The following is an 11,215-nucleotide window of genomic DNA, read 5'->3' on the forward strand; positions in this document are numbered from 1 at the left end:
AAGAAAATGTAAGGTTGTGCTATTTTAGAATAAATGTTTCTATTGGTGGCTTACACTCTCTCTTCCATATCAGAATCCTGACATGTTTGGGAGACATTTATCAAACAAAGGAGGCAGAATCATGCCTGATATTATGATGCTTCTTGATAGCACTAAGTTTTTTTGTTTGGTTTTTTGTTTAATTGTGAATCATACCTATACAGTATATATATCATTAGGCCACTTTAAAACTAGCCCTATCATTTTTATATCAGTCCTAGGAAGCTAAAATGCCCAAATAATTTAATCAGCCTAGTTAATCTTCTGTTTTATTGTTTTGGAGAATGAAGTTTAAATGTTAAATGGCTTTATGTTATATGGTCTTTTGAAGGAGTCCATTGGGAATGGAATGGAGGAGGGAAGGAGCAACAGTGCAACTGGGGATTCATTTTAAACTGTAAATTGATTTAGAGACTGTTACCTGTCTTCTTTTTTTCTCAGAAGTTAAAAAGAAATATAATTTCTCTTGACAAAGAACAGAGCAGAAGATGAAAATGGATTAGCAGTCTTTTTTAACTGAAAATGACCTGTGTATTGCACATTAATCGTTGTTCGGAATTAGCTTAAATATTACTTATTTGGTTTTCGTAATGCTTGTGTGTAAATATGCATATTTGCCCAGAAGTTGTAGAAAATTGATTTGTTGGCAAATTTCATATCTACATGCAAACCCAGTTTGCCCATCCAGCAGAATTTATGATCTTACGATTTGAATTATTTATATGAAAATTCTGTTTTAAATCGATCTTTTTAGTTATTTAGTTTTTCATAGCTGTCACTTTGAGACAAGTATGCTTTGCTTTACTTTTAATGTAAAAACCTACTATTTCTGTGGTTCTCTTCTTATTACATGAAATTATCTTGTTCATATGCTTCAAAAAATTGACGGGCAATAATGTTCAGCTTTGCAGTTATATACCTAAACTACATGGTTGGTGAAAAAGAATGTCCTGTGCATATTGGCTTTGAAGGTAGCTACTTTTCCCCTTGAACTAGCATAGATTTAGGATGTTAGAAATCCCATAGATTGCATTTCAAAAGTTCTTAAATACATATAAAACTACTGACATATAATTTTTGGCTGTGTTGTCGTATAACTAATATAAAATAGCTTATGAGAAAAATGCTAACCTTGTCATTTTTGTATTTGCTTCTTAAAATGCTTACTGATTGCATTAAATTAAACTATTAACAATTCTGCCTGCAGGATACATCTTAGCTTAGAGCTACTAGTACAGTTAAGAATACCTGGAAGTCTTGAAGAAATACTTTATGAGACCTTCTGCATACAAATATTATTTTGAAATATTTTATAGATTACAAATTCTTTCCTAACTTTCCTGTTAGTTACATGTATACTTTTTCAGTAATCATAAAACTATCTATTCTGTGCTCATTTTTATTAATACCTTTTTTTAAAAAGAAATCTTGTTTAAATTTTTAAGCCATACAGATAGTATTTTGTACAAAAGCTAAATATATTTAGCAAAGCCTTAAATATTAAGTTACATGTTTTGTGGCTAGTATCTCTTAATTTCTTGGTATCCAATAAGAAATATTTTGTTAGATATCTTTATGGGTATCAGTCATTCTTGGTGGGCAAAATAGACCAGTGTACATTGACCATTCAGATCAGGCAAGAATGGTGTTACAAATCCAGAAGAGCCTTGAATATCTATTCCAGATCCCACTACAGAAACTAGATGAATCTTAGAATACTTCAGGAAGTACTGTAATATTGCTAAATATGACTCTAGTTGTTATTGTGCTGTTCTAGTGTAAGCAGCACAACTGCAACACTTCCAGATATAGAAATATGCTAAATATGGATGACATCCTGTCACCATGGTACAGCTGTATGCACAAATCCTCTGTACCCTATTTTCTGTGGATGGGAATCAGGAGCAGCATTATCACCTGGATACCTATTCCACTAAAAAGTTTTTCCATTCCTGAATCAATAAAGTATCTTTGCTGATTTTTTGGATGTGATATTGCAGCTGTTGTATGATATAGTTCTGTGTACATGTAGAAAAAATACTGGCTTAGGTTTTTTCTAGGTTGTGTTGGTTATACATACAGTATGTATACTTGAAAACTATTGTTTTTTGAGAGGACATTCCTCTTATATCAATTCCAACATGAAACAGGAAAAGATTATATTTTGTGAAGAACTCTCTAGTTTTGGCAAGTCATTGGCTTGTCCCACTAGTCATTCACTTGATGTATTTTGTATAGCAGCAACAGAATTTATAGTTTTGAATTTAAAACATTCTATCATGATAAATCTGCCTCCTGATATATTTGTTAGACATCTGTTTTGAAAAGGAGATAAATAGCTTAGTTGGACTGTGTGATTTTTCTCACCTTTTTTCTCTTTGTTTATGCTTCTAATAGTGCTCAAAACAGTAGCAAAGTTCAAGGATGACTTCATATTCTAAATTACATTTATCTCAGTATGATATTTCCAATGACAAGGTTAGCATTTTTTATTATTTTTTTAAACAAAGCCAAACCAATACTTTGTGTTTCTTTAAAGTGCATAGGTAAGTATTTTATGAGATATAAAATGGTTAAATTGCTGCAGATGGCAGAAATTTCAGTACTCAATGCATTTTACAAAACCCTTTTTTTTAATATTTGTGGCCTGTACTCTTTTTTTTTTTTTTTACTGTTCTGAACTTTTAAAAAATAGATCTCACCTTTTACTAAGTCACAAACCCTTCCAATGGGATTCAGTTTTGTCACGTGTATCTGATTAGGTCACTGCTTGTTGTTATGATACAGAAAAGCCTGTGTCTATTTTAGGCATTTACTGTACATTTCTCCCGTGAAAGAGTGAGATCGTGTCATCTCATGTTCCCCATCCGCAGGTCACTTCCTGCAGAAATATGGACTAACTTAAACCTCGTGAGTACTGAACTGAGCATCTCTTGCAGCCTGTAGCGTAAGAACCAGAGTTTGGGTTTGTAACCACTCTTAAACAAACAGCATAAGGGGAATCTATTTCTGAATTCCAGTTGTATACATTGTTCACTCAGCTGTTTCTTCCATTCAGTTTGGGGAGAGGTGGAAAACCTTTTAATCGCTTCTATAAAATTAACCTAATTTGTTTAGTAAGCTCTCTTTTTAATAATATGCAGGATTTCTATTTTTATGTATAAATTTTGAAGGAATTATTCACAACTGCAGTTAATACTGCAGTTAACTGAATTCACTGACAACAGACTTCTTTCCTTTCCCCTCCCCCCCTTTAAAAGTATAATTTGGCATTACTTGTGTTCATATAATTTATCAGTTCAGTTTGTCTCACAAACAAAGGCAGTGCAAATTATTCCTGGGGTCTTGAGATGTTTTGATTGAAACTTGAGGGTCTTTTTTTCCTCTAAAAATCTTCTAATGTGTACTTAGTTTCCATTAGTCAGAGTTTCCAGTCAGTAGCTTTCAGAATTAAATAAGTTCACAGTACAGTCCTATGCATATCTGCTCAGAAGTAAGTTTTAGCTGGGAGTCTTTCTCCTAGGTAAGGTATATAGGATTTTAATCTCAAACCATAAATTAAAACTGTAATTCTACATGTATTTGTTATTTTTAAATTATTTAAAATATTTTTCTGCACACAGGGAAAAGCATTTTGTTCAGGCCTCTCATAGAATGCCTGAAGAAAAGGAATTTTTTTTAGGTATTGAAACAGAATCAATGATTTCATTTTTACAAATATACAAAAAGAAAGGAAAAAGGAAAAAAAATAGTACATCTTATATGTCCATATTGTAGTTAAAAGCCAAAATTATAAAAGTAGAAAGAATAATTTACTAAGGACTAGAAGGAACTTAGCATTAAGTAGGCATAGCTTCATGTAATTAATATATATTTTATTGTGACATAAAAATTAAGCTTAAAATACATTATGCAATTTTAAAAAGTGTTGTATTTCCCAAAAATAGAAATAATTACAGTAATATTAGAATCTAATGTTTAAGCATAATAGCAAGAAAACAAATTTGTTTGTTTTATAGAAAAGTCCAGGTCGATTTAGAGCCCCAGTGGAAATATAAAGTGCAGGAATGTTTCAACCTTTATTTAGGAAAGACTCATGAAAATGGCGCAATAATAAATGTGGCATTGGGAGAATGAATATAATGTTACTGGTTTATTTGAAGCATTTTAAGATAGCTTTATAAAAATGGCAAGTAATTAAAGAGTTTATATGCAAAAAACCCCATGAAATTAAAAAATTTAAAAATGTGGATGGATTTTTAAATATGGACTAAATCTTAAAATTGTTGAAATCGTTTTATTTTATACTCTTTCAGGCTGTAATTCTATAAATATTTAATTCTAACACCTACTGAATGGGACTTCCTTCTGAATAGACATATATAGGATTGTGCTGTTGTTTAATTTTCATGATGTGAGCAACTGCAGAAATTATCTAGAAAATCTTATACAAACTGTTCATATAACATTAACAAATCAAGTTTCTACATTCTCTGGTTTGGAATGTGCATAAAAAAATCCTTGAACAAGATGACCTGTATACTGACTCTAAAATCCTTGTTTCCCTTTTCTTCAGGAAGAAAGTAGGTTTTGTGATAGCAAGAGTAGTTATTTGCATTACAATAGAATAAAAACAACTGGGTGGTCAGAATCTAGTAAAATGTATAGCTCCCTTCTGTGTTACCTTATAAATGTTGCATTTTATATTAATCTTGTAACTGAACAGCTATTAAAAACTGCCCTTCCAGCCTTCTGCTTTCCGTGTTTTGTGATTCTGCAGTGGGTGAGATAAACTTTTATCTAGTAGACTCAGAACAATATCATCTTATTGAAATTTGAATAGTTGCTATCTTGCCTGCTTAATAGGTCACAGTATACATATATTCACATTACCTTAACTAATAACTTGTTTTTCTGTGTACAAGAATTTCTGTGGCCCACTTTGAATGTTAAGTAGTACTCTCTGGCATAAATCCTATGACATCCAACTTCTATTTTAATCAAGTATTGAAGTATTTATATAGAGGAAGGTGTCTGTTATTTAGCTAGCATATTTTTATGCTCTGCTTTGAATTTCCAATGTATAAATTAAATTCACAGAGAATAATTTATTGATGTATTTTAATGTTATTTGCAATTTGTTTTTATGAATTACATTTAGATTTAGTTGGCCTTGTTTCAATCTGAATGTTGGATAGGTGCCAAATGAAATTTCTATGAATAGAATGGCACAAACTGAGTTTTATATCATTAATATTTATCATTAATAATTTTGAATAATAAATGCATTTTTGAAATCATACAAAATATTATTGGCCTTATGGACTTGTAGTAATGACAAATTGTTGGTAGACATTTATTTCTGAATTTTAACAGTTAGCATAGTACAAGTCAGTTTACATCATCTTGCTATATATTTTGTAGTTTAACCTATAGTATTGTTTCCATGATGTTAGAAAAGTTAATTAATTTTTTTAACTGTTTGTTTAGGTTTTACTGCAATCACAGTAACTAATCCAATTTGGTTAATAAAGACACGATTACAGCTTGATGCAAGGTAAAAAAAACAAGGATCTCTTGAAAATATGTATTAGCATGTATAAAGTTTATCAAAAGTTACATTATCAAAAGTTAATGTAAGGAACCAGCAAAGCTCCACCATTAATTAGCCTCATACTTCTATTTTTAAATGAACCTATTGACTTATAATCTCTATAATTTCTCTGAGGTCTTAACATTTTAACATTTTGTTTAAAAATTGCTGGCAGTTGATGCATTTGGCCTTTTTACTTCAGTGTTTGAAAACACACACACACACAAACATATATTGCATTTGTCTGAAAACGTTTGTTTGCAATATCTGCTTTTGTGAATGCATTTTCACTGTAAAGCTATATTACTGCTATTCTTTCTAATGTTTGTAGGCAGATTGTCTTATTTCAGAGAGATTCTAGAATGTACACTGTACAATATTTATACCTTAAGCTGTAGAATGCAACTGGATATCATTTACTACATGGACTGGAAACATTCTCTTGATGAGTTATGATATATTTTAATCCTCTTAACCCATCATACATGGACAGAAACATAATTTCTTTGGACCTTGAAATGCTGTTGTAGGTGATTCTGAGTTTTGTTTTGTTTTTTATTTCATGATTTTGTGCAACATGAATTAACAAGAAACATAAGGCAAACTGTTGATTGGCAATGATTTGGAGCACAGAATTTATCAATAATACATGTTTTAGTGGCTTCTTAACAGTCTAAATGGCATTAAAATTACATTGAGAGCAGAAGTCTCAAGTGTGCAATTCAAAGAAGGTTCAGAAATAGCAGTTTTTCTGATATTCAGGTAGTCCATGTTTAACAACTATTCATTCAATGACTGTTCAAAGTTTCAATGGTGCTGAATGAAGAGACTTATGACCTCTACCCGAAGTTAAGGCGATGTGCGCCCTTGGCAATTGGTTTGCCCTTACGACTGGTTGCCAGGTGCCCTGTGATCATGTGATCACCATTTGCAATCTTCTCTGCCGGCTTTCTGAGAAAGTCAGTGGGGAAGCTGGCGAGGAAGGTCACAAGCTGCTGCCGCCTGCCAAAAGGACTCCCTCTCATATCTGGGGGCTGTCTGGAAAAGCTTCATGCTGAGATCCAAGCAAGCTTTTCAGCCCCAAAATGGAGAGGTTTCTGAAGCCTCTCTACCCTAGGGCTGAAAATCCAAGTGGTTCTGAGACCTTGTGCACCCAACCCGCACCACACCCCCACGCACCTTCCCCGACCCTCCCATGCACCCCTTTGCTCCCTCCCCCACCCAGCAGTGTCTAGGGCTTGCAACTTCCTGCCGGCTCCCCCACTGCCTTGCCTACAACCAGGGCATTTGCTTAACGATGAAACTGGGACTGCTGGGATTTCAGTTACTAAGTGAGGTGGTCATGATGTTTTGCTTAATGGCCGCATCACTTAGCAACAAACATTCCAGTCCCAATTGTCATTAGGCAAGGACTACCTGTATGTTCTAGTCTCACCTTAGGCATAAAGCAGCTGGGCAACTTTGGGCCAGCCCCTCTCCCTCAGTCCCAAGAAGAAGGCAGCAAGGGAAAACCAGTTCCAAAAATCTTGCTAAGAAAAGTTCAGGGACTAGTCCATGCAATCGCTAGGAATCAAGACTGACTCGAAGGCAACACACAAAAAACTGAGTTTCAAGGAGGACTTTTAAATGAAAGAATTTTCTTCCAAAGTGCATCAATTATAAGGCTTCGCTTGTGACACTGATGATTTCATGAATAGAAATCACAGTTAAAGAGGTCTTTTTATATATTAATCTGAGCATCCAGGCAAATAGAACTAAGATTGATTGATGTCATATCTGTCTCCATTAAAAAATATGAAAAGCTATGCATAATAGCCACAATTATTAAAACATGTTTTTTGTGTGTAGAAAATTTCAAGTTCAGTTCTAAGAACCTTCAGTTCCAGTTAGCAGGCTTTGAAGTGAAGGGACATTTAGGAACTTGGAAATCTATTTGTGGTTGAAATAAAGAGTCCTGATATAAGGGAATGAATGGCCAATTCAGGAGCCCTAATTATATAGTTAAAAACTCTGGAAAAAAATACCTACAGTATTTAAATGCATGGATCTCAGGAAGAAATAGAACAGGGATGTATTTCCCTTACCTCATTTTCTGACTGCACGGTGAAACACTAATGTGTTTGTTATTTTTCTTCTTATTCAGCCAGTAATGTTTTTGTCATCCATGACAAAACATGAGGCAGAATAATCCTCCTCCTGTAGGAATGTAATTTTGGCTTTTTATGTGTAACTTTACTAAGTAAACCATAGTTCTATAACCTTGAGAGATACTGGGGCATACAGTTCTAGTTGAAATTTAATCAATGTTGATAGAGTTCGGTTATTTGTATGTAGATGAAAGGTTGTATCTTTTCTGTGATTATTATTGTGTATAAGTGGATACCTGAAACAGTATGTAAATATGAGGCTTTGCTCAATGGAGTATGTCATGCTGGCTCTTTGTAGAATATTACAAACAGTTTAGGTTTCAAGCTGTCTTTTCTTTTTGCTTTGTTTTCCATTTTAGGAATCGTGGAGAAAGGCGGATGAGTGCTTTTGAATGTGTACGCAAAGTGTATCGGTCAGATGGAATTAAAGGGTTTTACCGAGGGATGTCTGCCTCCTATGCAGGCATATCAGAGACTGTTATTCATTTTGTTATTTATGAGAATATTAAACAAAAAATCTTGGAATGTAATTCTGCTTCTGGTATGGATAAGGACAATGAGCCGGTCAAAAAAGCATCTGATTTTGTTCGTATGATGGCTGCTGCAGCCACTTCCAAAACCTGTGCCACATCTATAGCTTATCCACACGGTAAGGAATCTTTGCTTAGGAAGATAGTCAGCAAAATAAGATAGTGTTTGTCCATTTATTGCAACAAATCGTAGATTATGTTGGAGTTATTTGGGTTAAATAGTGATCATGTTCATCTTCTTTAAGAACATGTAGTTTTCAGGAAACAAATGAAAATGCTAACATTAATAGTAATATTTGCAACTGAGATTTCTAAAAGCATTACAAACCAAAAACAATAAAATACAATTAATAAATCATCCAGGAGAGATACTATAACTCATAAAGGTCATTATTCCAGTGTAGTGCAGGCATTTAAAAATGGCTGGGAGAAGAATATTTTTGCCTGGTACTCAAGAAGACATCAATATGAGTAACAGGTTTTCTTCCTTGGCAAGACCATTTCAAAGGAAGGTGGCAAAACTGAGAAGGATCTCTGCCTTATAGCCATCCATCTAACTTCACTTTGTGGAGACATTTGGAAATGCACCTCAAAGGGTGATCAGATACCTGGGCAGAATGGCTAAAGGCATTACTTGACATGTACTTGACATATTCTAGCTGCAAGTCATTCAGGGCTTTTAACATCAGTACTAGGATTTTGAATTGGGCCCAGAAACTGATGAAGCATTTATGCTGATCCTTTAGAAAAGTTCTATAATCGGATGAAGAAAAGTATTGTTGTCAACCAATCTATGAAATGTGATAGATGGAATTAATTATTCTGGACCTGGTGGACTAAATTTATAGTCTGTTGATAGTTATCTCATTTGCTTTGCTCCTTGAGAGATAGTAGTATTGACTAATTTAAAACATACTGATGTCAGTGAAGCTAAATATTTAATGTGGATTGAATCAAATAAAATAGAGAACTTGTTTCCCTGGTTTTCACATAGTAATTGTTTATGAATATTGCTTAGAAATTGAGATTTTTGTATAAAATACGTTGTTTTATAAGAGACTTTTTCCTCCCTTTTTTTAATGCAGAGGTTGTACGAACAAGGCTACGAGAAGAAGGAACAAAGTACCGATCCTTTTTCCAGACGCTGTCATTGCTTATGCAAGAAGAAGGCTATAGTTCTTTCTACCGTGGCCTAGCCACACATTTGATAAGACAGATACCGAACACAGCTATAATGATGTCTACATATGAAGTGGTAGTCTACTTGCTCAATAGACAGCAATACTGCTATCTGACTTTAGGGAAGTGAAAGACCAAAAGCTTGCAGTGGACCACGAACTCTCTGAGTGACAGACAGCAGCTATATATATATTATATACACACACGCGTATATCAACTATATGCAGTTATGGATGAAGTGGAAGACTGATGATGGGCAATCATTCACACACGTGCTGGCTTATCATATGGTATCTCTTGCAAGTTGTGCTTAAAGGACTGCCTTTAACATGTCATACTTCAGTTGCAATTTCCTCTTACCATGTCACCTTTTTTTACTTCTATGCAGTGAGCATCAAGGACTTGGTGTGAGCAAGGAGGGTTGTAACATGGGTTCTAGCTGCAAAGTGTATATCTCTTTTTGACTCAAATCCATTACTGGTATTAGAGTCATGTTCTCTTCCTACAGCAGTTTGAAGGCTGTGTCAGTCTAAAGCAGATTCATGCTCGTATCTGAAACTCCATTTTGCAATTTGAAATAAAATGAAAGGTGAAGATTCACATTAAGCTTCCCATTTTACTACCTCAGTGGGTCTCATGGGGAAATTTAGATTTCTCACTTAAAAAAAAAATGGCCTTCATTTGTAGAAATGGGGGCAGGGCAGGCTGAACAAAATTTCTTGGTATTCTGATAATTTTAACACCTAACCCTGGGGTTCACTATACTGTTGGTGCATATTTTAATTACCTTAAGTGTTTTTTGGTGTACAAACAGAAGAATGTTAAGATCTGCATAAGATTTATTTCTGTTCTCCTGAGCTGTATACAGCTTTGGCTCATAAATCCCAGTGGGACTTAAAGTATTTCTAGATCATGTTATTTTGAACCAAGAATCAACCAATATAGGGCAGGGTGGCAAGGATCTTAGTAACTCAGTGTTATGCCAGACTTCAGCAAACTTAATTCTCATAAGAATACCTTCATTGAGCTGAAATCTGCATTAACTAAATACCAAACTTTACTAGATCTCAAGAACATGTCAAAATCAGATGCTAATAGAATTAACTAGAGAAATAATTGAATACTCTGTGTTTAAGCATTCACTTATACTTCATTCTTTGCTTCATCTCTGATGCACTATGCAGAAATTGTAAAATTAATGTTCCTTTTTTTCTCAGAAAGAATAGTCTTTAAAATTTATTTCAACATTTATACAATATAGTCTGCTATAATTTAAGAATTGGTCTTCACTAACTCATAGTAGCTGTATTGTCTTTAAAAGAAATTATTTACAGTATTACAAATAGCCTATTTTAGTGTTCTGTAATAAATACAAAAATCCTACATTTATTTTTTTTAACTACAGCACATCTGTTCTAAGCAAATTTCTGCCTGTGGATTATTGATTTCTAACCTATTTTTTTATTTTTATTTTTGCACATGTAGCTAGTGATACCAGGAGATAAACTTGTGAATTCATTTGCAGTTATTTAGTTCAAAGGCAATATTCTAAAAATGTGTATCTTTAGTGCACATTTGATTTTTTATTGGAGAAAATTAAGTAATTGTAATGGTGCAATCCTACTCTTGCCTGTTCAGAAGTTACATAGAATTTAGACAGATTTATTCCCGGGTCAGCAAGAATAGGATTATAGCCTAAAGTTTATTTATGGCAAGTGGCTTAAATC

The 11,215-nt window shown here is 33.7% G+C and overlaps 1 protein-coding gene across 3 annotated transcripts in view; it reads left to right on the forward strand.

Annotated features, from left to right (window-relative positions):
- Window positions 1-10,873, forward strand: part of SLC25A36 (solute carrier family 25 member 36) — a 29,049-nt gene extending 18,176 nt beyond the window's left edge. For all 3 annotated transcript variants that reach the window (XM_007432405.4, XM_088131729.1, XM_015888792.3), the window contains 3 exons: window positions 5,530-5,596; window positions 8,139-8,428; window positions 9,395-10,873. In XM_007432405.4, the coding sequence (XP_007432467.1) occupies window positions 5,530-5,596; window positions 8,139-8,428; window positions 9,395-9,618 (581 nt within the window). In that variant the 3' untranslated portion in view covers window positions 9,619-10,873. The remainder of the gene's footprint in view (window positions 1-5,529; window positions 5,597-8,138; window positions 8,429-9,394) is intronic.
- Window positions 10,874-11,215: the final 342 nt, after the last annotated feature.

Source organism: Python bivittatus, unplaced genomic scaffold (assembly GCF_059951505.1).
Source record: "Python bivittatus isolate LINGU-HERP-01145 unplaced genomic scaffold, Pbiv_v1 ctg000980_np1212, whole genome shotgun sequence".
Lineage (NCBI taxonomy): Eukaryota > Metazoa > Chordata > Lepidosauria > Squamata > Pythonidae > Python > Python bivittatus.